The sequence below is a fragment of the Adiantum capillus-veneris genome, chromosome 13 (genome assembly GCF_014529385.1).
Source record: "Adiantum capillus-veneris isolate H3 chromosome 13, ASM1452938v2, whole genome shotgun sequence".
In the NCBI taxonomy this organism is placed as follows: domain Eukaryota; kingdom Viridiplantae; phylum Streptophyta; class Polypodiopsida; order Polypodiales; family Pteridaceae; genus Adiantum; species Adiantum capillus-veneris.
This window is the reverse complement of record NC_140943.1, coordinates 110,736,468-110,763,565: the sequence shown is the minus strand read 5'-3', so window position 1 is coordinate 110,763,565 and position 27,098 is coordinate 110,736,468. Positions and strand designations below refer to the sequence as shown.

Genomic DNA, 27,098 nt, shown 5'->3' with positions numbered 1-27,098 from the left:
ACATAAAAGTTTCCGTCATTGGAGTCTGAACTGTCTGTAGACGAGTCCTCAATAGAACTGTCAGTCTCTGGGCGAGATTTAGCCTTCTTTGCCTTTTTCTTGCCCTTTCCGAAGCGTTGTTTCTTGCTTCGCTTTTTGCCTTTTCTGTCTTCTTCGCTCGAATATGAAGAGCTAGAAGAACTGTCAGAAGAAGAAGAAGAAGAACTGGGTACTCCTTCAAAGTGAACACGTTTCTTCTGTGTCTTTGCTTTGTCAAATGTCGACTGATGACCCAAATAACCCGAGAAGTCAATGCCCTTCTTCTGCTTTTTGCCGTGCTTTTTGGCTTTCTTTTGCGTGTCAAAAAGCTGAGCTATCCGTGCATCAACCACCTCTTCTAATTCCTTCTCTGAATATTTCTTGTGAGCAGAAGGCTTCTTAAGAGCGGGTTTCGGGGGTGGTGTTGTGGTTTTCTGCCACTGCTCATGCACTTCCTGAAAAGAAGTCTCGCTCATATATTTTGCAAATTTTGGGTCCTTCGCAAAATTGAGCATCATCTTTGTTGCATCGCTGATCAATTGACGACGCTCCATCGCTCGTCGCTCCGCCTGAGTAGGCCGAGGCGGGCCATACTCTCTGCCAGAATCTTCGTTGTGATCCCTACCCGCATCTCCAGATGCAAAGGGAGTCGACCGATCCTTGCGTGAAGCCATAGGTGCCGCGGAAAAAAAATTGGGGATCGGATTTCCTGTAGAAGAGAAATCGGCCGTGCTCTGATACCACTGTAAACAGACTTGGACACTCCAAGAATCAATCGCGACAACACCAAATAACCACTTCAAAACAATTCACAGATCACAATAGATTTGCACTGGCCCGGCGGAGTTCCGTGCCTAGAGATATAGGCCCCAAAAACTGGCGCCCCTTTTGGTATTTCTTTATGTATTAAATCAATGTCAAAGTACAAGAGAGCGGTTAGGGTTTCACTCTCAGACTCTGCGTCCAGATGCTCTAATTACAAGGGAAGCCCAAAAGCTTCCAAAAATAAAAGCAAAACTCTCTCTCTCAAGAGAGTAAAATAAAGGAAGTATTCCCTTTCTCTCTCTATCTCCTAAGCGTAGAGCCAAAAAGCAGAAATTGCGTCGCTTGGCTGCTTTTTTTTCAGCTCCGCAAAATCCGGAAACATCCGTACTGCTGCCACGTGGCATTCAACCGCTAGGTTAGGGTTTCAACCACTTTAGGGTTTCAGCCAGCAGTTAAGGTTAGGGTTTCCAGAAATTAGGAGTTTTTGCAAATTATGGTTTTTGGCAAAAATTAGGGTTTGCAAGAATTAGGGTTTCTGCCAGTTTCTGCTCTCGGTAGCCACGTCATCACTTTGTGACAGAACGTGCCCAAAATCCATGAGATTCACAATGCGATTGTGTAGCTTATTGCTACTAATACTTAATGAAAAAGAGGAGAAATCAAGTGTGTAATTAGAGGAATTAATTACAGAATGCTAATCACTAACACACAAATGCATTACAACAATCCTAGCTAGCAAACCATGTAGCTCTAATACGACTTGAAGGGAATGGATCGTGCTAGCTAGGGTGGATGAACGACAAACATCGTGTACACAAGTAAGTGTGTGTAGGCTAGGTTATCACTCAAGAGAATTAGGTTCCAAGATGAATTAACTTGCACTCATAGACACGATCTTGAGTAGTTGTTAAGCCATCACAAGCTCACCATAAACAAGAGAGATGTAATGCAAAATGCTCGGCGGTGGTCCTGTTGCATCTTGGTGAGGTCGTCGTCAAGGTAGATCGAGGGGCCCTCGATCGCTCTCAAGATGACCCTCTTTCAAATCCTCGGAGGTGAATTGGAGGATAAGGGCTCTTTTTTGTGGATCTTTGTCTGCTCTCCAAGCTTTTGGAGAAGGGTGGCTCCTCGTCTTCTTTGTACCCGAGCTTCATGCATAGGGATTTCCTGTCACTCTCAGGTGTGGACCCCTTCTCTTCTTTGATGTCAGTCACTCGTACATTGAGGCGGCGGGCTTGTTGCATCTTCTCTTCCTCTTCATCTATTTGGGCTTCCGCTTTCGCCTCCTTTTATATGTTCTTCTTGACTACTTCAACCCATCCTTCCTTGGTACCCTCCAATTTGTCATCGATGCTTGCCATGAGAGCTTTGGTGATCTCCTCTTTGAGGGCTTCCTTGGCTTCCGCTTTAATCTCTCCTCCTTCGGGGGTGAGGGATGCGATAGAAGCACGGAGAAGGTCGATTTTCTCCTTAAGCTCTTCCTTTTCTTTCTTCCATTCTTCTTTCTCCTTCTCTCTCTTCTCCTTCCACTTCTCCTTCTCCTTCTTCCCTGCTTCCTTCTCCTTGGTCAAGCCTTCGACCTCTTTCTCAAGCTTGTATAGCCAATTAGTGAAGCCATCGAGGGTATCCACGATGTAGGACGTCATCTTATCATCTGGCTTGTTCATCTCCAACGGCTTGGCCATCTCCTCCTTCCAAGCGTTCTTCGGGATGTCGGCACTTTGGGGGGGGGGGGGGGGTTGGGTTTGCTGGCGCAGGAGGGCAGCAGGGGGGTGGCGTGCAGGTGCAACAGCAACAGCGCAGCAGCAAACAGCACGGCAGATTGTAGGTGCAGCAGGAGGGCAGCGCGCAAAGGTGCAGCAGCAGGGGGGGCGCATGTGCAGCAGCAGGGGAGCGCGCACAGAGAGAGAGAGAGATTGAGATTTTATTAACCTCTTCGAAAGGCCAACCTAGGCATATAACACAAATCAATGTACACATGTGATATATCCTCTATCCTCCAAAAAAGGAAAAGCTGAACTCAAAGTAAAGACTATAGCTAAAGCTAATTGATAAACTCGTGATCTGGGTGTACAATGAGTGATGACCATGATGGTTGATGGAGGGAGCCGCTCCTACTGCAAGGGGCTCAAAATCCGGGACTGTGCAAACGGTATACACGTATGATTTGCACTATAGCTATTTCCATCCTGTACTATAGTGGGGGTGTAGCATGGTACACATCAAAGATGGGAGAAGAATATGCATGGGTCTGATGAAAGCTGAGCCAGGTGCTCTACAGTCTCCCACTAGAATTTGTCTCAGATCTCTGTCATCTCTCATTCGTAGCGTGTCCGAATTCAAGTGCTCTCTCTGAGTGTCTCTACCCTTTGGAGGGTAACTCCCTGCTAAAGGTGGATCTCTAAAAGAATGTGGTGTGTCTGACACCCCTCGCTGTGTGTCACCAAATCTCCAGTATAAAACTCCCTAGCACGTGCTGGTCTGCTGACTCTAAGAGATGGCGGAGGGACCGCTGCTCTCTGAAGAGGGTGGGTTATCTCTGATGGCAGTGTAGGCCCTCAGCTTCCTGCCTAGTGTTCCTCATCCACCACGTCCCCCCGTTGTTCACTCATCCACCTCCTCTTTGCATAATCTGCATATCCTCTCGTCTCTACTAATCCAAAATGCTCTGCCAGTCCCTATCGCAAGGCGATGTGACGAAATCCTGGCAAATTGCCACCCTGGACCCATGTGGTAAGAAGCCCTCCATGTATTTGGGTCTCTACAAATCCATCCGCCTGCTCTTTGTAGTATAGCATCTTCAGAGGAAGGGGCTGCCTGGGTGATATTCGTGTCTCTACTAGAGGTCCTCTCTCAAGATTCTATTCCTCTCACGGGAGGCGGATATGTGGTGCATCCATCATACTCGAATGGTGGGAGGCAGTCCATCTCTAGTCCCTGCTATAAGAACCGCTAAGTTACCTGGGCATACCACAATCCTCTATCCCCCCCTTCAGTCAACTGTCTGGATGCCTCAAAAGCTCTACATGATAAGCGGTCATGTGCTCAGGTGACAATTGTATGACCTCTCTCTGAATCTGTCTAGAAGGCTAGTAGACAGTACCAAAATAGCATGTATGGCTTCTGCAGGTGATTCGTTCAAGAATAGACATATATATATGTCTACTCTTGAACAAATCACCACACGATCCTTTCGCAAAAGCAAGCACTTTATTGACGACCAAGAAGAAAACTTGTAAAACAACAATATCTTTGAAGTTTGAGATTCAAATTACATCAATTACGCCAAAACACAAACCTGTCTTCTGAGTTTCCAACAAAGTGGCTATGTCAAACCCACCAGAGAACTTTCCATACTCACCTGTAAATCAAAAACCTCAAATTAGATCAAGCCAAATAGCTCTATTCTGGTGTAGGAGTGCACCACATCCTTTCTAGCGGGCAACTGTTCTAATTTGAGCATTCCCAATGCCTTCAGTATTTAATATCTATTGATCACTATGTCCCGTGCAAGTTGAAACATCCTCATTACGTTGATATGCACATAAATCTCTTCATATAAAACATGGAAGGTAGATGCAAACAAAAATATGTCCCATGCAAGTTAAAACATACTTATAACGTTAATATGAATAAATCTCTTCATACAAAAAATAGAAGGTTGTTTTAATTTAAACATTCCCACTGCCATGAGCAAATTAAAGCATTCTCCTTATGAATCTCTTCATGTAACAGTTAGAAGGTAGTCCAAACGATTTGCATTAACCTTTGGACATGAAAAATAAAGCTAAGGTCAATTCATTATCATTCATTTTCAATGTATAAATCTCTTCATATAATAAATAGAACATAGATCAGACAATTTGCATTAACCTTTTGAGGTGAAAAATAGAGCAAAGGTCGACTAATTATCATTCATTTTCCATGGTGTAAGTAAATCATTTACATAAAGTGTTCATTTCCTTCACAATTCTTGTTGCTCTTCCACTGTTTCCTCATGTTTTAAAAAAAAAGAATGTCAAAAAAAACTCACCCATCACTACAATAGCTTTGACATCTTTTCGATTGGAAGCTTCCTCAAATTTTGACTTCAAACCATTGAGAACTAAAATAACAATAAGAATGAATAAGAATCCTCACTAAAGCAACCTCTTCTTGAAAGAAACACCAAAAGTGTCAGTATCAAATAAGCAATACTATAATATAACCAAAAACGAGATATAATCATGAAAACTTCCGATTACGTGAGGTTAAACAAGTACCCTTTGAAACATCCAACACACACCTACCCATATCAAGCACCATATACACATGGCAGAGAAGACTACAACTACGTCATGCATGGTAGAACTCCACCAAATCAGCCTCCGATGAAGGACAGCCCACCGCACGGGCCTTGGGCAGCCTGAGATCTGCTACTACAAGAAATGCTGCAGAGGGAAAGGCGAGACAGAGAGCAAGATCGCGAGAGAGAGAGAGAGAGAGAGAGAGAGAGAGAGAGAGAGAGAGAGAGAGAGAGAGAGTGTGAAAATGAAATGAAATGTTATATTAACGTCTTCAAAAGGCCAAAGTGACCTATGAGACCAGAAAGTTACAATGTGGTGGATATAATACATCATACAAAGTCTGAGTAACAATAAAAAATAAAATGAAATAAAAATACTATAAAATCCTAAGCTGCTAGATGTGAACTAAGCAGCTAGCTAGGATTGTGTAGGATATGAGTGGGGGGTGAAGCGAATGGGGAGCTAATACAACACAATGTGGGTGTATCCTCAGAAAGAGCTAAACCACAAGAGATCCAGCATCGAATCACAGGTGATCCAGCATCGATTTTGCTGGCGGATCTCATCAATCTCCTCCATGGTCCGGACTCCGTAGTCTGACCGGGCGTCGTGCATGTCGGGCCAAAGTGATCTGAATCCTCTGATGCAGCCTCCATCGATGCTAGTCCTCCGCAGTCGTGGGCGTCTGAATCTCCCCAGCTCGGTCGCTCGGTCAATCAGCGTGCCTCTAGTGTGAGGAGAATGTGGGCTCTGCTGTGGTAGTAGCTCCTCCGGTTGTCCAGTGTATGCTCTAAAGAAGTCTGTGATTCGTCTCTGAGACTGGCTAGCCTCTCCTCTCATCAGGCTCTTTCTGTGTCTACGCAGCTCCAGCAAAAACAAACCCAGGCATCATTGGTCCTCGTATCCCACGACTCTGGAGAGTGGTCCAAAGCCATCTCTGAACAAGCAGTGGAAGCAGCCTCGTATCTCATAGTAGACTGGGCAATGGCAAGTTGTGATTCGTCTCTGAGACTGGCTAGCCTCTCCTCTCATCAGGCTCTCTCTGTGTCTACGCAGCTCCAGCAAAAACAAACTCAGGAATCTTTGGTCCTCGTATCGCACGACTCTGGAGAGTGGTCCAAAGCCATCTCTGAACAAGCAGTAGAAGCAGCCTCGTATCTCATAGTAGACTGGGCAGTGGCAAATGAAAAACTTTAGAAAGCATTTCTGAAAACGCTAGAGAGAGGTGAAGAAAAAAAGCTAGAGGAGAGAGAGAACCCAGAAGCTGGCAATCTGCACTACTCTGGAAATGATACAACACACGGGGGGGGGAGGGGGGGACAGGGTCCCTTTACAGGCATAACTCCAACTTGCCCAGCCCACTCACACAAATACCCCATGACCCATTGATATGGGGGCACCTAAAAAAATGCCACATCATCAATGTAGGACCAACAGGCCTAACTAGCACAATTAGGGAAACTACCGATGAAATAGGAGAAACTGGAGACTCTAGCCCCGGGAGACCCCAGGAACAGGGGTCCTGCCTTATACTAGCCTACTGGGTGGGCACATACATGGCTCGTACCCCCAAAAAAGGTACATCGATCTCAAATATGGCTGGGCACAGCCACAACACAGCCCTCGCTCCCTAAACTTGCTAGTTAGAGCAACTACGAATGAAATAGGAGAAAAGTAGAGAAACTAGAGACTCTAGCCCCGGGAGACCCTAGGAACACGGGTCCTGCCTCATGCCAGCCTACCGGGCATGGGGCACATACGTGGCTCATACCGCCAAAAACGGTACGTCGATCTCAAATATGGCCGGGCACATCCACAAAACAGCCCTCGCTCCCTAAACTGCTCCTCGAAGATATTCGAGCCACCATCAAACCGAGGAAGGGTTCTCCCTGTCTTGGTCATGATGATGGGCTGCTAGCCCCTCTCTCTCTCTCTCTCTCTCTCTCTCTCTCTCTCTCTCTCATAGATGGGATCTACAGACACCTATGCACAGAGGAGCCAGGGCAACCTCTGGAGGAGCTTACTACTATATTGACACAAACACTACATGATGCAGCAGCAGAGGCATACCCACATACCCAGCCTAAGCAGAGACGCCGTTCGGGGAGCATGCCCCAGAATAGTTGGTATGATGAGGAATGCTGGGACACTAGAGCTAGACTTCAGAGGGAGGTGCTTTTGGGGGACATCACTCACAGACAGTCACAGATTGACTTCCGACGCCTAGTGCGGCGGAAGAAGAGGGCATTTTTGGCCCGGCTAGAGCAGGATCTATATCAGCTATTCTTGAGTCAGGACTCACGTGAGGCAAGGCGGCTCTTTCAGAAGCACTCTCCCCCCCCCCCCCCCCCCCCGCCATCACTTCTACAGAGGACTGGGGCCAGTACGCATCATCTCTATACACAGTTCCTGAGAAGCCCCCCATTCCCGACCCTCCCGATCCATGCCCACACACAGGTGCTTTTTTCACTGCGGAGATGGTGAGGAAGGCCATTGACAGGATGAGGACTGGGAGAGCATACGATCATGATGGTTTAGTGGCTGAGCATTTCACGCATGCCAGAGATCTACTAGCAGAGCTTCTAGCAGTGATGTTTAACCGTGCCATGTGTGAGGGCTTGCCTGTTACTTGGAGCCTATCTACTATTGTACCTATCTTCAAGTCGGGAGACCCTATGGAGCCTAGGAATTATTGCCATAGTTACCAGGGAACGGACATTTCGGGCCTTGGAACGCCGAAACGGCGTTCCGGCCTTTTGGGATTTTCTGGAACGCGTCGGAACGGAACGGCGTTCCGGCTGGAGACTGTCACCGGACCGGAACGGCCCCAACGGCCATAAACGGCAGTTTTTGAAATTGGAAAAAATGACTGTTAGGCAGCCAACGGCCATTTTCAGCAGTCAAAAAAGTATATAATGCCCCCCTCCTCCCCCATTCTTCACACACTCATCAAGCCTCAAGGCCCATTCTCCCTTGCTTGAGCCTTGCTCTCAACTCTCAAGCCAAGCTCATTCTCCCTAGCTTGCTCTCAACTCTCAAGCCATAGTGTGGCGCCGCGGCATGCCTCAAGGCTCAAGCTCTCAACCTCTCTCTCTCTTGGGCTAACTTCTAAGTTCTAACCCTCAACTTTCAAGGCTCAAGGCTCAAGCTCTCACGGAATCAAGCGGCAAGCCTCTCTCTCTCTCAATCCCTCTCTCTCTCTCTCAAAGTTCAAGATCAAGCTCTCTCTTTCACGGATAATCCATCATCCATGGCCTCTTCTTCTCGTTCAACCCCCTCCGTTCATGCGGGCAACACTCAAAAGGCGAAGGAATGGTCGTGGTGGGATGAAGTGACCTCGGAGGGCACCTTGTCGGCGGCGGGAGGTTCTCGTGCATGGGGATGCAAGCTATGCTCTTACACACGGAAAGGGGGGCATGACAAAGTGAGGGCACACTTTCTTCGAGTGCCGGGACATGAGGTGAAATTTTGTGCCAACGTAACCATCGAGAAGAGGAAGGAGCTCGAGGAAAAGGATCGGCAATTCAACCATAAAGCCAAGCCGGCACGCAAAGGTATTGATCCAAAGACCCTCATTTTCCCTTCTTCCTCTCTACCCGGTGTAGGTGTTGGTGCATCTTCAAAAGGTCCAATTCGTCGCCAAAAGACCCTTACCACCTCTTGGGACCCAAAGAAGAAAGAAGAGGTGGATGCGGCCGTGGCCCGATTCTTCTATCACGACCATATCCCATTTGTCGCAACGAGGTATGTACATTGTTTTATGATTCATCAATCTTCTCTCTCATTTCTTCCGTTATCGTCATTTCCACTTTTTTGATACTAACCTCTTCTATGTTTGATCGAAATAGGTCGGAGTATTGGAAAGTCATGGTGCAACACATAGGAGAGTATGGCACCGGCTATGTGCCGCCATCTTCAGAGGCTCTCCGAACCACCTTGCTCGATCGAGAGAAGGCTATCGTGGAGCAAGCAACCCTCAACATTCAGCGTCTTTGGGCAAAACATGGCGTTTCCCTCATTGCTAACGGGTGGAGCGATACAAGGAAGAGATCTATCCATGGTCTCGTCGCATACTCCAGTGGAGAGATGTACTTTGTGCACTCTCATGATGCCACTGAGAGTGGCAAGTCCGCCGATGTCCTCTCTGCAGAGTGGACAGCGGCCATAGAAACCATCGGTGAGCAACACGTGGTGGCCTTTGTCACAGATGGGGAGGCATCAAACAGGGCAGCAGCAGCTATCTGCACATTTTGCCACTGTCTTATAGTACACGTTGGATCCCGTAACACTTTCGAGCATACCCAAACCGACAGTTTAAGAATGCAGTTACACATGTACTCTTCAATAGAAGTAATCACTGTATCCTTGACAAACTGACAAGAAATACTCACTTCTATAGCACTAACCAAACTTTTGGACATTCCATAAGAGCAATTGCCAAACTGACAATCTGTACAGCTCTAACATTCATGTAGCACGTATTTCATTTGAGCTCACTTTAAATACCATGTACATCATTTGTTTCAGAAGCCATTGTCACACTGACAATCCATGTAGCTTTGAAACTCAAGGGGTCAAGGTAGGTTGCAAATCGAAGGCTTCAAGGTAAAGTGATAACACAGTTGGTGACTCTGCAAGTTCACCTTCTTCCATCCACTTCGCATCCATTGGTGGATAGTTTCTAAACTTTACCAAGTAAAGTTCAGAAACTATCCTAGCAACCTTGCCTTTCACTTTCCTTTCTTTGTGTGCCAAAATCTGTTCCGGGACCAAGATCTCGTCAAGTTCCTCGACTTCCGACTGATCTTCAGCTGGCATATCTTCTGGCACATCACCCACATAAGGTTTGAGAAGACTCACATGAAACGCATTGTGAATCTTCCAACTGTCAGGCAATTTCAGCCTATATGCAACATCACTGATTATGTCGCATACTTGAAAAGGCCCATAGTAACGCATGCTGAGCTTTGGAAACAGTCTTTCCTTGCCCTTCATCTTCTTTAACCTTGCCTTTTCAAAGCGTAAAAGCACCCAATCACCAAGTGAATATACCACTTCACGACGGTGACGATCAACTGCTTTCTTTTGCTTTGCCTGAGTCCTTTCTAAGGCCACTTTGACCTTCTTGTACATTTCATCCATGTCCTGAACATACTTATCTGCTTCAAATATCTTGTCCTTTGTATGCAGTATGGGAGGAACTTTCTTGCCACCTTCAACTATCTCAAAGGGTGCCTTGCCGGTTGATGAATGCACTGTATTATTGTATGCATACTCCACCAATGGCAAATACTGCTCCCACTTTCCTTTATGCTCTGACACATAGCACTTCAGCAGATCTAGGACAGTAGAATTTGCCTCTTCTGATTGCCCATCTGTTTGAGGATGAAATGACAAAGAGAATTTGAGCGTGGTGCCCATATTCTCAAACAAGCCTCTCCAGAACAAACTTGTCATGCGTGGATCACGGTCGCTAACAATCGACTGTGGCATGCCATGATACTTGAAAATATTGCTCATAAAGAAGCGTGCCATCTGATCTGGTTTTATCTTCTTCCTGACAGGAATAAAATGAGCCTGTTTGCTGAATCTGCAAATAATGGTCCAAATACCATCGTTTCCTGTCTGCGTTCTCGGAAGATCAAAGATAAAATCCATAGTAATACTTTCCCATGGTTTATCTGGAATAGGTAGTGGTTGCAATAATCCTGGTGCCTTTTGCCTGTCAAACTTGACCTTTTGGCATATTAGGCATTCTCGCACAAAGGCATCCACATCCCTTCTCAATGTAGGCCAGTAGAAGAATGTCTCAACCGCTTTAACTGTAGCATCGATACCACGATGCCCTGCATACGGTGGGACATGACTCTCTTCCATAACTTTGCGTCGCAATGGCTTTGTGACACACAATCTGCCATGCATCATCATGAACCCGTCTTTAAGAAGATAGTGTTCATGACGTTGTCCATCCATTAGTTGCTCGAAGACCCTTGCAAAATCTTCATCATTTGCATACTGTTCTCTCATATCATCAAGTTCATGATGATTAGGAATCGACACAGCTGAAATTTGTGGCTTCCTTGACAAGGCATCAGCCACAACGTTCTTCTTGCCTTCCACATGCACAATCTGAAAATGGAACATGGACAAGATATTTGCCCATCGCATATGCTTCTCAGATAACTTTGTTTGTGTCAAGAAGTATCGCAACGTCTGATGGTCCGTTTGGACAACGAAATCTGCACCTAGCAGGTAGTGTTTCCAACTTAAGAGCGCATGAATCACAGCCAGTAACTCTTTCTCATAGACCTGCATGGTCATCTCTGGCCCTTGCAAAATTCTGCTCTCATAGGCTACAACCCTGCCATCTTGCATTAGCACAGCACTAATGCTACTACCGCAGGCATCACACTGGACCACAAATGACTTCCTAAGATCTGGCAACACAATGACTGGATCTGAAGTCATCTTTTCCTTTAAGAGATTAAAAGCTGAAATCTCTTTTTGTGTCCATCTGAAGGTGACTGCTTTCTTGTGAAGAGCATGTAAAGGTGAAGCAATCTCAACGAAATTTCGGATAAACCTTCTGTAATAGGAGCATAGTCCCAAAAAGCTTCGGACATCATGCACCATCTTCAAATTTGGCCATGACTTGATCGCTTCAACTTTTGCAGGATCCATTCTGACACCATCCTTTGAGACAATGTGTCCCAGAAAGTGAATCTCTTCCAGAAAAAACTCACTTTTCTTTGCATTGATGAGCAACCTATGACTGCGTAGCTCTTTGAACACAATGGCCAAGTGATGCCTATGCTCCTCTTCATTCTTTGAGTAGACTGTCATGTCATCAAAGAATGTACCAACAAACTGCTAGTGTGGACGGAAAGTTCTGTCCATCATCCTATTGAACGTAGCGGGAGCATTTGTGAGACCAAAGGGCATCACTAAAAATTCGTAAAGGCCAAACGTCGTTCTAAAAGCAGTCTTGTGCACATCCTCTGATCTAATGCGGATCTTATGGTACCCACTCTTTAGATCTATCCTGCTAAACATAGTTGCACCTTCTAATTTGTCCATAATATCATCAATTCTAGGTATAGGGAACCTATTCTTGATGGTATTCTTGTTCAGTGCACGGTAGTCGATGCACATACGCCATGAGCCATCCTTTTTCTGCACCAACAACACTGGAGAACAGAATGGAGATGAACTGGGCTGAATCAGCCCCTTTTCTAACAGCTCCTGTACTTGGCCCATTATCTCTTTCTGCTGAGCCGCACTAACCCTGTACGGAGGCTTATTTGGTGGGCTACTGCCTGGCACCAAATCTATCGCATGGTCCTCGGGTCTCTCTGGCGGTAATTGAGACGGTAATGAATCGGAAAAACAGTCACTATACTGTTGTAAAAACATTGACCTTTCTTTATCTAGCACAGATAAATTTGATTCATCACAATCTGACACTTCACGTGCAAAAACCAAGTACGCAGAAAGATGCTTTTTCATTACAGAAGTAATAGCAGAAGCTGATACAGTAGGAATAGACTCCCCTTTAAGCTTTACATCCAGAATGTGAGTCTTTCCCCTGCTCTGTACAGTGATCTTTTTGTTGTAGGCATCCATGATTCCCTGTACACGAAACAACCAAGGAATACCTAACAACACATCAAATCCGTCCAGTGGCATGATGTAAAATTCTTCAGCATCTACATAGGACTGGATATGTAGACGCAACTTTCCAATGATGGGTGTCACAGCCTCTGTATGGCCAGGACATGCCAAACCTGCCTCTGTTGTATACCCCATTTCTTCAGGTCTGATTCCCAACTTTGAAGCCAATTCTGGGGAAATAAAGTTGGCTTTGGCACCTGGATCAAAGAAGATAAGCACTGTTTGATCCCTGACCTTTCCCCATGCTCTGCAAAGCTCACTTGCATCTGAATTTGGCTTGTCGCCCACCATATCTGGCACTAGACCAGCCATGGGCTTCTCTCCTTTCCTGTCCTCCTTGTCTTCAGAATCAGCTGGCCTTTTCTTTGTAGGACAATTGTAAGCAATGTGGCCAGGCTGCTCACATATAAAGCATTTGTTCTCTGTCCTCAGGACCTTCTTTTGCTCTTCTGACTTGCGAGGAAAACGTCTTTTCCATTTCTTTGCTGGTCTTTTTTCTGATTCAGCCGTAGCTTTGTCTTTCCCTGCGTTGGCTGACTCCTGAGTCCCTTTAGGAGCCTCATTGGGAACGTGCTTCTTGGCTGAATTTTTCTTGCCTGATCCTGCCTTGATGCCAGTGTTAAATTCACAATCTTCTCCCTTGAGCAAACCATTGCCAGTGTTTGCTACCTCGATGAGCTGCGTCAAAGTAGTGACTTTTGTCTTCGTGCAGTATTTTCTCAATCCTTTGGGTAGGCCACAACAGTATTTTTCAATCTGCTCTGTCAATGGCACAAACCTATAGGAAGTTACTGGAAGTAGAGCTTTCCAAAACTTCCGATTGTAATCATCCAGATTTCTGCAAGTGGCAGCATTTAGCTGGTGCCATTCTGTCATGACATCTGCTTCAAAGTCATCAGATAACCATGCTGCTGCAAAAATCTGCTTGAAGTAAATCCATGTGGACGGAGCTTGCCCTTGAAGCAATAAAGTTGTCCACCATTGTCCCGCATTCCCTGTCAAGAAAGTGGCTGCCTTGCGGACCTTTGAAGCCTCTGTAAAGTTTCCCCCTGCATAGGCCTTGTCAAACTGCTGGAGGAATGAGAGAGCCTTCTTCCTGTCATCAAACCCTGTAAAGGTCGTGAATGACACACCTTTGCCACCTTCTTTGTACGGAGTTGGCCTCTCCAACGGCGTTAAATTGTCATATGGAAGTGACTGAAACATGGGAACACTATTAGGGTTCATCTGTGTTCCTTGGTCGCTATTAACTTGACCTAGAAATGCCATATTTGGCTGCTGATTTGTAATTCCAGCCATACCAAAATTTGTCTGTGGCATCCCACATTGGCCCTGAGTACTCTGAAACCCTGGTTGCATACCCATGACACTGTACATGGGGTTAGGCATCATCGTTTGAGCACTCCCGAACACTGTTCCTGGCGTGTAAAACTGATTTCCAGGTGCATGACCAGCCATGCTCTGGAATACCGATCCACCTCCAAAATAGCCAGGGTGTACTGAAGGTGGTGGGAAGACCTGTTGCATAGCCTGTAGGTTGCTTCCCTGCCCATTAGAACCAGCTATAGGCTGCTGAAAGGTGGCGGGCTGAACTGGTACAGCTTGAAATACTGGCATCTCAGCCACCTGTTCTTGCACCTTATGCACAGGTTGTGGAGACTGCATGTTCTCCGTCAAGTGTACAGGTGTTTCCATTGACTGTGCGGTATGAATCACTTGTGCTCGAGCCTTAACAGGCTTTTGAATATGATCCAGTGACCCAACTTGCTGAGACGGAACAGGAGGTTGCAGAAAGGCTAAAAACCTCGGATTCTGCATTACTTGTGTGAACATAGCCACAGCAGTAGCCAACTGGGTCCTAAATATATCGTCATCTGTCTGTGGTGGTCTTGAGAACTCACCCACTTCATGTGTCCGTTGACCCTGTGAAGAGGAAACCTCTTCAGTCACATCATCTGGTCTGTCAGCCATAATTGCAATTCCCTCTGTCTGGTCTATGATCCCCTGTGTCTTCAAGCCCAAAACTGACCAAGGCTCACTTCTATGGGAAAAAGTGATTTAATCCCGACAATGGAACCATGAAACCGGCCTGTTCAATCCAAAAAGGGCGGTAGACTTTACTTTAAACCTTGATTTAGCTTTCACCCATTATTAGTCGTCTATTTTACCTGTACTTTCAAGACACAACAAAGGGGAGAGGGATACAGGCTACTAGATTGCACCTGTATGAGTAGACAGACACCAGATTGGCCCCTAACTTAGGCGCCCCATTCGGTATTTCTTTATTGTTCAAAAGAGGGAATAAACGTTGTGGTTCCCTACAAGCTGCCCCGCACACACTCGGCTGAATTTCCACTGTTCCAGCCCGATTTCGGCAACATAACTGTACTAGAACCCTTCACAGTCAGTATTCCCACGCATTGGCCGACTTTCCCGACGCATACGGGCACTTTGCAAAACCTGGCGAGAATCTGCAGCACGCTGAATTCTCTGTTTTCAGCCCTGAAAATGCGCCAGATCACATGTACAGCGGTCCCCTCGCGTCCCCGAACCTCCTGGGGGTATTAGGGTCCGTTTAGGGCCAAAACCCTAAACCTGCAAAAATACACAGCAGGCTGTAATTCACTGTTTCCGGCTCCGTTTCGCGTGCCGGTCGCATCCGTAGCAAGTCCTCGAGCTCCCGCACCTGTAGGGCTACTTGCCCTTTGAATCGGACGAGATTTCTAGCGTGAAACCTCTCCGAATTCACCTGTACCTGCGGAGGGATTAGCCGCTAGCTAATCCAGTACCTGTGCAAGAGGCTCTTGCCTCGGCAATCGCGCATGAACCCACACACCTGTACATTGGTCAAATGAAGAGCCCACTAGAGGGGCATAACATACTGCCAAAGGGGAGAGAGAGAGCAGTGCGTAGCGTGCAGGGCATCACTCCTGGCACCGCACTGTGCATTAAGAGGGAAAGCAAGCACTCCATAGCTCTTAACCTGTGACAAAATCTGAAAATGAGGCTCTTTTCTCTTCAAATTCAGCGCCACTTCTTGTTGCATGAGGCAAGTGCACCAGAAGGTGCCACTTGGCACATTTATAAGCATTTTCCCGTTTCGGGGTTGCCGCCTCCAACCGGCTGCCCAGTTGACTTCACGGCAGAGTAAGAAAATGTTTCCTTTGTCATTCCGGAGGTAATGACGTCAACACATTTTCAAGTCCCAAAATAGCAGTTCCCTAAATTTTAGGAGATGCTGCCATTGTATCTTTCTAGGTCATCCGACCCTCTTTGTGCACTGTGGCCACACCCAGAATTGAAATGTAGCCTCTGTAGCAAAGGATTCCACTTTGGCTAGTCAATGACCCCACTTGGCTAACCATAGTCCTTGTCCAACCTTAGTGCTCTCTTGCCCTCAGGCCTGGACTCCCTCTGGACAGTTCCACACTAGCTATGCAATGCAGGGCAGTTAGATTTCCCGAGGGGTGTTTCCAAAAAGTGAAAGTAAATAGATAAAAAGAAAGAAATCAACAAAAAGGATAGATAGTAGTCACACGCTGGTGACAGCCACTGGACGCTCGGAGGAGTTACTACCACAGCACAGCTCGTCGTCTCACACTAGAGGCACACTGATCGACCGAGCGACTGAGCTGGGGAGATCCAGACGCCCACAACTGCGGAGGACTACACAGCATCGACGGAGGCTGCATCAGAGGAGTCAGATTACTTTGGCTCGACATGCACGATGCCCGGTCAGACTACTACTTACCATGGAGGAGATTGATGAGATCCGCCAGCGACCGATGTTGGATCTCTTGTGATCTAGCTATCCCAGCTAGCTGCTTAGTTCACACCTAGTAGTTTAGGATTCCATAGTATTTTATTGTGACATTTGTCATTTCATTTTTGTCATCTTGTTACTCTGACTCTGACTTTGTATCAGATCCACCACATTGTAACTTTCTGGTCTCATAGGTCACTTTGGCCTTTTGAAGACGTTAATATAACATTTCATTTTCTCTCTCTCTCTCTCTCTCTCTCTCTCTCTCTCTCTCTCTCTCTCTCTCTCTCTCTCACACACACACACACACACATACAAAAAAAAATAGGAGCTATATACTATGTACGAAAGAGACCTCTCAAGATGCTCAAAAGCCTATCACCTAAAGGAGTACAAGAGTGGGAATACAATGTGGGGGGCTATGTATACATCATGGTGGAATGTATGAAGAATGTAAAATAAACCACTGTGGAAGTGTGTAGTGCGGCGTGCCATGTGATGTAACCATGGTCCAGGTTGATAAGGACTGAAGATCTCACCCATGTCGGAAGAAAGAAGTAACAAAGCCTCCCACTGGCTACGAAGAGAATGTAGCAGCTCAGTCCAAATAGTTGTCAAAGTGGTAAATGTCGGGGAAGACTGTGAGCCTAGAATGTGAGCACAACGAGCCCTCCACATGGTCCAAAGAGTGATGCTGCAAATGGTAGTAAAAACTCCACGCCTCTAGGAAAGGTCCAAAGAATGACCTGTATTTCGAAATATCTATAGAATGCTCGGTCGAACTCCTCATACAAGTGACCAAGGTTGGTCCAGCATAGATATGACATGCCCCAATGGATAGACCCAAGGCACACAACTGCAACTACTAGTGCTATTTGCTCCTACACACGAGACTGTTGGCAAGGCATCCACATGGGTACCGCCTCTAACATGCTCTAAGAGCATCGATCTGGTGCACCTCCTCCTGGCTAGATCTAGATCTAGATCTGGATCTCAGATGAGAAATTCTGCCACTGCATGATCACAAAGCCTGTGTAAGGCTGCCCTAACCAGGGTACTACACCGTAGAGGACACCCATAACTGCTTTTGTTGCCAGCAAAATGCTAGGGCAGATCTGGGAAAAACGCCAGGGCGTTAGCCAGCTGCCTGCCTGCCTAAGGGGCTGCCCAATAAGGGCACCCCACAGAGGACTCTGCAAAATATGTGTCAACGAGGTGACCCCCCCCCCCCCCTCTCCCTATATGGTGTTGGTTAGATATCGGAGTGCTTGCCTTCGTGGCAAGCCCCTCCTTCCCGGTTCCCAGTCACATCAAGTGGGCCACAGCCGGTTGACCAAAATTTTAGTCAACGCGTAGTAGACACGGAATCGAACTCTCCACCTGCACCCTCAGAGGGTATGTCTCTACCACTGCACTACGTGCATGCCTATGCTTGTGAAAGACGACTACCAGTTTATGTCTTTAGACAACGTGCTCTCCCCAAAAAAACTGTGACCGGCTGTGCCAGTCACCTGCACCTACACGGGGACAAGCACCCCGAAACTTAACCACTGCCCTCCCTATATAGGGTCCAAGCAAAACTGCCTGACCCACAACTTGCTAAAATGGGGAAAATTGAGGAAATGGGGGACAAAGGACAATATAGGCCCACAGGGCTCAGGGGAAAAATATGTCAAGGCTAGGGAAAGATAGTCCCAGCTTGCAGGAGCAAGATGGCCATGGAACAAAGCCAAAACCCCGAGCTAAACATGGCTAAAAAATTCCGATATGAAAAAGCAACCTCGCTACGGCCGGACACAGCCACAAAACAGCCCTCACTCCCTAAAACCTGTCCCTGGGAGAGACCGGGACCGGAATGGAAGAATCCAGAAAGATGCCATAGCTCTTAACACCCCCTCTCAACTCTTGGAAAGGAAGATGGAGTGAGCAATCTGCAATTGTAAAGAGAGGGTTTTTTGGACAAGGGTATCTGCAACAGGTCAAATAGTACAAGCCCTACATACCATCAAACAACTACCCCCGAAAGGGTGACGGCTTGGCTACCACACATCCGTCTCCCGTTGAAGTGCTGGCCAATTGTAGTTCTCGGGTCCATTGGTCCCGTAGCCATGGACTCGGACTACAACTAGTCCCATGCCCTGCCCATCCATGTGAACATCAGTGCTCTAGTTGAGCAAGAAGAGAAAAGTACTTTAGGATAATAGCCATGCCCTTTGGCAGAACATTGCAATCATTCAAGGTAGAGTCCCAACCATTTGGTGAAGAGTTGCATCCTTTGATGAAGAGTCGCAACTACACAAGAGGGCATGTCCCTTGGTTGGTGACCCTCTTCGTAAAGGTATAGATAGTTTGCATAATAATCATGATACAATCCAACAAAACGTCTCTTGCTTTCTGATACCTGCTCCTCGGAGACACGGAGCCACTACAGATAAGAGGAAAAACATAAATTGTGGAAACCACAGATCCTCCCACTCTAGCCCAACTAAAGGGGTGTTGCAAAATGTGTTGGCTATGGTCAGGTGGTTCATTGAAGTGTTTCTATATGCGTTACATGCAGCCAGAATATCTATCGCGTGCGTTTCAATGATGCAACGATTTCTTCTTCAGTGACTCAGAGATACATATAACTTTACAAGATCACGAAAGGCCCAGCTTATAAACTAAAACAGGGGTTTAACCAATTGAACAAGACACCAAATCGAGACTCATAATAGAAGAGGACAATAAAGCAAGACTACAGCATTCTTCATAAGGCCAAAAAAGAATCAACGAAGACTAAAATTGTACAAAATATAAAGTAAAGACACACAAAGAATGGTGCAAGACTAATTCAATAGGCTTATTTGTTAAAATTGTATGAAGGATAAAAATAAAACAGAAAATACTTAAAGTGACCTCTCAAAACCGTTGGGCTACATGAAAGAAGCTTACTCAAATGAAACTTTACAGACACTCCCAACAACAAGAGAACCCACAACAAAGACAAAAAAGCAAATTCTTACATCATAAAACAAGCTAAAGACTAAAATGAAATTTCACAAGAGAAAGAAGCAATACACAGCCAGATTAAACTCAATCTTGGTTGTTTGAAATCATGTGACCTTAACTTCGTTGCATCTCCAAGCAAGATCACCTTTATTCTACAGGGCTTGGATAACAACTGCAACCTATCATTTGAGCTCAAAAGTAGGTTCAATTTTTATCAAATTCGTTTATGCTTACGACTTACTCTATAAAACCCACAAGCTGAGTTTCTATCACATTCTGAAGGTTTTATAAGATGAGTACCCGGGTGAAGAGATTTTTTGTGATAACTTGTACATTTTGGATTATAGATGCATTTTTAAGTAGGCCAATATTAGCCTTTAGCTGTAGGCTTGTTTTGAGTTCTTGAAGATAAGCTACAGATTTCATAGTATGTATTCCTATTGTCGCATAAGCCACACTGGCCGCTTGAGGACATCAATACTTTCTCATCAGATAGATATTTGAGGTCTCTTGGGATAGTTTCCTACGACGTTAAAATCCTCTTCTTCTCTCTCTCAATCCTCTTCTTCTTCTCTCTCTTCTCTCTCTCTCTCTCTCTCTCTCTGTGTGTGTGTGTGTGTGTGTGTGTGTGTGTGTGTGTGTGTTGGGGGGGGGGGGGGGGGGGGGGGGGGCTGACACTCATACTCATGTCACATCCCACTTCGGACATTGTTTAACGCCACACACACAGGGGAAGACAACGAAACATGACGACATATGAAAATTTGCACTCATGTCACTGCAGCCAAACGTGATGGCCCGAGACTCTCTCCCCCCCTCTCTCTCTCTCCCCCCTAAGAAAATTGCTTACTGGGCATGGCGAGAGCATTGACAGGCGGATTCGAAAAGGTGATGAGGCCAACCCCATCGCCGAGCACTTCCAGCTTCACCCCCATGATGTCGTGCTACAGCAGAAGAGCGTCACAGCAACTCACGTCGATTCAACGACTTGGTGGTAGTATCGTTGCTTTAGTCATTGCTGATGAAGTCACCTTCTAATAATGAGTAAGAAGATTAAGGTTACACAATAGCTACAAATATCATATGGTTCATATCGAGGTCGCCACAATTTAGGAAAATTCATGGAAGAGAAGAAAGTAAAGGGTCAAATTGAAAATTGAAAATTCAATGGTGTTTTGGAACTTGGAAGTCAAAAAGTTTGCGACTAGGAAGTACCAACTGGAGTAAATTCACTAAAAGCGGGGAATCCCAGTTGATCCAAGGCGATGTCCATTTAATAGGGGCCAATCCGGACAAACGTCGGGGACACGACATGCCGCTCGAGATAGGGGACAGACAAGGAGGGGCCACACTGCTCGTGCTGGCTGTTGAGGGCACAAGCGTAGATCACGTTCAAGTTTTTTTTATATATAAGGTGAGGTGACACAGGTGAGGTGACACCTCACCGCAAAATAACATGGACGGTTGGTCGGCTATGAGAACCACTTTAAGGTATTGCTTGTCAAGTTGTGCGTTTTCGAGTCTCATATAGCCCTTTTAGAGAGTGAAGAGAGTGACAAAAATGAATTAGAAGGTTAACAGGGGGAAGTAAGGATAGTTGGGAGGAATCTCCTAAAAGAATGAATAAGTTTGTGAGTAGGTGTATTAGTTGAAGCAATAGAGCCCCAGTGCACATGTGGTGGGTTTCTCTATGTCTTTCTCTCTTGGAGTAATAATCTCATGACTTCTCAGTGAATTTTGTCTTTTCAAGTAGGAAATGGAGTTAAGAGTTAAAAAGAATGATAAAACGTTAGAAAGTAAAGGATCAAATTGGGAATTGGAAATTCAAGGGTGTTTTGAAACTCTGATAGTCCAAAAGTTTGAGAGTACGTGCGGTAGTTGTAGCCATAGTTGTATGCGTAGGCGCCTTAATGCAAAAGTGCTCTCTCTCTCTCTCTCTCTCTCTCTCTCTCTCTCACACACACACACACACACACACACACACATAATCTGTTGTTTTTTAATTTATATTTTCTCTTTTTAAGACTTTGGGGGTGGGGAGGTACTAGAGTCTTCCAATGTTTCGATAAGCCCAACTTGTGTCTTGGGTGGGAAACCCCTCTAGCCATTTAGGATGGATGAGATCATGAAGTTGTCCAATGAGAAAAGGGTGCAACCTCACTAGCCAATGGTTGTATAGCATTAAGATTATTTAAGAGGCTTTTCACTAATGAATCATTTGCACTTTGATTATATTATCATTGTGTCTATGCTTTAAGCACTAGCCCAATAATTCCAACCCTTATCCTAGCCCCATAGTGAGCTTGAGGCTTCACCCTCCATAGCTTGCTAGCTCATTGAAGCTTGGAGAGCACGATCGCTCCTTTTCAAGTGGTATCAGAGCTAAGGTGACACTCTCTATCAATCGTCAACCTCTCCATAATTACTAGTGTCACTAATTAAGCTTGGGCACGCTCTTGGCAATACCAATGAGCCACTACCCTTCTTAATTAGTGAGCTTGTGATTAGTGGCATTCCATTATTGCATGTGTGTGTCCATTTCTCAATTAGGTTGCATTCTCATAATCTGCTTTTCCTAACCAAGCTTGCATTCACAGTCATGTGCTTTCTCCACAATTCGATGGACAATTGATGGTAATCGCAAGTGAAATTATCAATAGGATTAAATCCTAGCATATTTTTGCATCTTATCATGCTCAATTTTTGCATCATTTTAGCTTTCATTATAACCATCTGTTGACTGGTGGGTTAGCAACATGACATAACTCAACAATGCCTTATTCTCTGAGAGTTATGAAATGTTGTGAATTATGGTTAGAAACATCATTTGTAATAAGTAGCTAGTCTAGTTGCAAAAGCCGGGGTGCAATGGCACTTCCAAATTGTAAATACAAATTCATTTTTGCATCTCATCATGCTCAATTTTTGCATCATTTTAGCTTTCATTATAACCATCTGTTGACTGCTCGGTCAACAACACGACATAACTCAACAATGCCTTATTCTCTGAGAGTTATGAAATGTTGCGAATTACGGTTAGAATTGCGAATTATGGTTAGAAACATCATTTCTAATAAGTAGCTAGTCTAGTTGCAGAAGCCCGGGTGCAATGGCACTTCCAAATTGTAAATACAAATTCAATTTACCCCTTGAACTCTATTTTAGGTTTAACCTATGGTAGCCTTAGTATATAAGGTACCTAGGTCATTTTGTAAAGAGAACTTTTTATCATAATCAAGTTTTAAGTTGCCGTCAACAGTGTGTGTGTGTGTGTATGAGAGAGAGAGAGAGAGAGAGAGAGAGAGCTTCATCCTAGCGCTACTCCCCGCTCGTTCATCACATTGTAGATCCGATTGCACCATCGCGCTAGCCTCGACAAGAGCTACGCAACAATGCCAAGCATGCCACGCGATATGGAGCACGTGCGCTCGTGCATCTACGAGCTATTTGCGGCTATAAGTATATCTAACGATGTCTGTTTTCTGTGTGCAAGTAGTCATTAGAATCGTGGCGACATAAGCTATGCATAAGTACTCATAGATTTTAGTTTCGAGCACTTCACAATTTTGGCTCTGCCTTCATACACATTTTTCGCAGATGGGTTTAGAGCTAGGTTTTTGAGTGTGGAGGCTTGGGACAGGTGTATCCTAGTGAGGGGATGGTGTTCCTTTAAGTTTTTGTACGATTTTGGTATGGTTTTGTTTCCTTTCGTATGTGTGTATGTGGATTGGGTGGTGTAGTTGAGAGTAGTAAGATTCCTGATTGTGGAGTTAGCTAGCCTTCCAGAGTGTTGTATGCGTGGGATGGTCTCAGCCTGCCAAGCTAAAGAGATTGCCTCTGTGCACCTATCGTGTCATCTGTGTCCTTGATTGATGTTATGTTGATCTAGGTTTGTGTTGCATGCACTTTATAGGTGGTGTGATTTGCTCCGGCAACATTGGCACTGCCGAGGATACAAGGACTTAGGTAGGTATCCTTACTAACACTCGTGTGATGGTTGCTTGCTTTACTTCGGCTAAAGAAAGCATTTTTCTTAAGTGGATTTAGAATCTCTAAAAAGTCTGCTTTTGAGGAAAAAATACAATAAAAAAAAGTTTTTGTTGACATTTTTGCATGACTGATTGTTGATATGCATGTAAGAGAGCACGTGCAAGGGGTCTGTGAAGAAAAACTACAATTCTGTAAACTTGGACATCATATGCGTATGATGTCTCACGGGCTTCTGGATACCAAATTTGAAAAATCTAACTGCACCAGAGTGTTCAGAAGGGGGATTTTACCCTAAGTACACATTGAAACCAAAGTTTTGGCCAACTCTTGACACCCAAAAGGCAAAAGACAGAGTGTCGAAAACGCAAAAAAGAGAAACTTGTGATTCTGAGCACACTTTTGCATGAAAATTGGTAGAAGTGCTTGAAAACTAGTGCTAGAGACTTGGACATGCTTGTGAATGAATTCTGTCCAAGAATTCATCAGTAGACATCATACGCGTATGATGTCTGAGGGGTGATTCTATCAGCAAATTTGAACTTTTGACATTATACCCAACTTCTGCATGTTGTGTTGGGCACATACACCAAATTTCATTTTATTTGGGCTTATAGGTTGAGTTTTGAGGGGACTTTACTCTTTCAGGGGATTTCCTTATCAAAAGTGATGATTTTGTGCACTTTTTACATCCAAAATTTGTTGTGAGCACATATTATTGTTCTACACACCAAGGGGCACTTGTGGTAGAAGCAGAAGTCCATTTTGACCATTTGGACATCATACAAATATGATGTCTTAGAGGCTAGATCTAAGGTCAAAAGTTACAACTAAGTGCACCCTTGTGATCTACATTATTTAGGAAGCATATAAACCAAATTTCATTAAATTTGAAGCATTTTTGGGCTTGTAAAGACCACAAGACGCATCTAGGCAAAGTAAAGGCTTGAATTGATCATAACTTTCACAAAAAGTTTTGAAATTCAATTATGAAAGTTGTTGTGAGTTACAAGTGTGGCGAGGAACCTCTGAAGTGAAATTCACTTCAAACTGACAAGTTAGACATCATACGTGTATGATGTCTAAAGGGTATTTCTAGGGACCTAAATTGAAATTTGAGCTTACCAGGGTGTTAAGCACAACAAAACAAGCTTACAGACCAAGTTTGGGCCAATTCTGAGCACATAGACATCATACGCGTATAATGTCTCAAGGCCAAATCTGACACTCCAATTGCACTTTTGACCACACAGAGGGTTTGGAAATGATGTGTTAAGCTTGCTTGCAACATTTCATCTTATTTGGACACATACTTTTGTATTTAAAAATTTTACAGATACAAGAAGGTAAAGGTGAAAAAGTGGTAATTTTGAGCAATTTTGACATCCAAAATTTGTTATAATCACAAATTCTTGTTGTATACATCAAGGAGTACCTTGGGTAGAAATATAAGTAAATATGAGCAAAAAGACATCATACACATATAATGTCTTTGAGGCCAGATTTGGGTCAAATCAGACATCTGAGTATACCCTAGTGTCCTAGAGCATAAAAGAAAGCCCTAGCCAAAATTTCATTGAATTTGGAGCTCATTTGAGCTTGTAAATCCAAAAGACAGAAAATGGGCAGATTCATGCTTATATTGTCCATAACTTGTACAAAAAGTGTTCAAATTGAATTTGAAAGTTGGTGAGAGTTGCTTGAGTGATAGAGAGTCATTCGAACAAAAGTCACTTCATTCTGGCACAAAAGACATCATACGTGTATGATGTCTCAAGCCCCAAATTTGACGTCAGAATCACAAACTGAGACTTGGAGTGGTTAGAGTTTATCAAGGAGAGTCTACAATTAAAGTTTGGAGCAATTCTGAGCCAGTAGACATCATACACGTATGAAGTCTCTCGGCACAAATCGACTATTTTGGCCATAACTTGAGCTACCAATATCGGATTCAAAAAACTTTTTTTATCAAAATGAAGCTCCATAGCAGCTATACAAGTAGCTATGGGTCATTCATTGTTGGTTAGCGTCCAAAAAAGATTTCATTTAAGGCCTCAAAATTCATTCGAAAGTTAGGGGTGTCTAAAACTGACAATTTGAGAGAATTATGAGAAAACGGTCACAATTTTGGACATAGTTTTGACTTTTCCCCAACCAAAGCACTTGAACACTTTGGAATAAGCCTTCTTACATCAAGCTAGAGCTGTTAAGCCCAGAGATCATGTGCTCTTTAGAGTCAAACTCAGCTTATACAAGCTTCGAAATCCTAGTGATGGAGGAGCATCCGTCCATAATGGATCTTCCAAACTTGCAATTGATAAAGACCAAGCTTGTTGTAAGAGTTTGGATGACACGCCATGAGAGTAAAGGATTGTATAGATATGTTGATGGCATTGAGGTCAACCTTTATAGGTGCTCAGAGCCATACCCAGAAGAGTTGCGTATTACAAGCTCTTATATGTCTATACATATAGAGTCGACTATCAATGGAAGTCTATAGTTGTTGACAAGTATGGAAGAGAATATAGAGCTATAGAAAGCACAAATCCATGGACTGCATTAGACATAGGTGGATATTTGGTCAATGAACGGACCAATCTTACAATCTTGACTCTTGAGTGAGTCTCATCTTTCAATAGTCAAGATTGTAAGAGTTAAGAGGATGACACATCCTCTCAGCACAATGATCACAGATGAGTGATTCCATTGCAAAACCAGCTGCACCAATTGATCAAGAAAATTTTATCAAACAAAATGGTCAGAGGTTAGCTCCTCTTGTAAATTCTGATCCGAGGGAGCTTAAGTGGTCTGAAATTGAGTGAAAATGGACAAATCATACGGGAGAAGAATGTTACTATAGCATGGAATATGCTAGAGACAGATATGTATAACTTATTCCAGTAGAACCTACTCCACCTAGATATGCTACGGGGAATGCGCTAGGTCTAGTAGGAGTTTCAAGGCCACAACCTGTCTTAGGACAACAACCTCCACTGCCAAGTGCTAGAATTCCTATAGACATGAGATACACACCGATGATGGAAGCATCCAATAAACAAGTGCTAGTACCAGCTATAATGTATCATAACATGTCATAAAATCTAATATCTAATATCTAACTAACCCAAATGATTTTCTCATTTTAAATTGATCACTTAATGTGGGAGAATAAACGGGAACAAGTGTTAAGATATAGACATGTGCTTATAGATCTATCTCAACACGAAGCAATGGTAAAGGGGCCCAAATGAAACATGGTCTATAAAAGAGCAAGGCTAACAAATGGAGCATAAGACCTTAGGCTTACTTCATTGAAGACCTCCAATAATGTGTGTAAAAGGCCTTTGACCTTAGGTAAGCTAGGGTTGAGCTTGAGGCGCGGGAACCCGACCCAGCTCGAGGTGCTTGTCCTGCTTGTCATGCTTGATGACTAAGGTGCTTGAGGTGCTTGAGATGCTTAAAGTGCTTAATTATTGAGATGCTTGAGGTGCTTGACATGCTTGAGATGCTAGGGTTGCACTTGAGGTGAGAACCCAGCCCAAGCTTAAAGTGCTTATGAGCCAAGCTTGTGGTGGGAACTGGGCCTATGCATGAGGGGTTGAGGTGTCAAAAAGTGA

General features: G+C 44.6%; 1 protein-coding gene across 2 annotated transcripts in view; it reads right to left on the bottom strand.

Annotated features, from left to right (window-relative positions):
* LOC147444645 (peroxisomal fatty acid beta-oxidation multifunctional protein-like) overlaps positions 1–20,521 on the bottom strand; it is a 130,316-nt gene extending 109,795 nt beyond the window's left edge. The window contains exons 1-3 of one of the 2 annotated variants that reach the window (XM_086527187.1): positions 20,345–20,521; positions 4,817–4,888; positions 4,082–4,144 (exon numbers count right to left, since the gene is read on the bottom strand). In XM_086527187.1, the coding sequence (XP_086383313.1) occupies positions 4,082–4,144; positions 4,817–4,888; positions 20,345–20,429 (220 nt within the window). In that variant the 5' untranslated portion in view covers positions 20,430–20,521. The remainder of the gene's footprint in view (positions 1–4,081; positions 4,145–4,816; positions 4,889–20,344) is intronic. The other variant, XM_086527186.1, reaches the window with a different exon arrangement.
* Between the last annotated feature and the right edge of the window lie 6,577 nt (positions 20,522–27,098).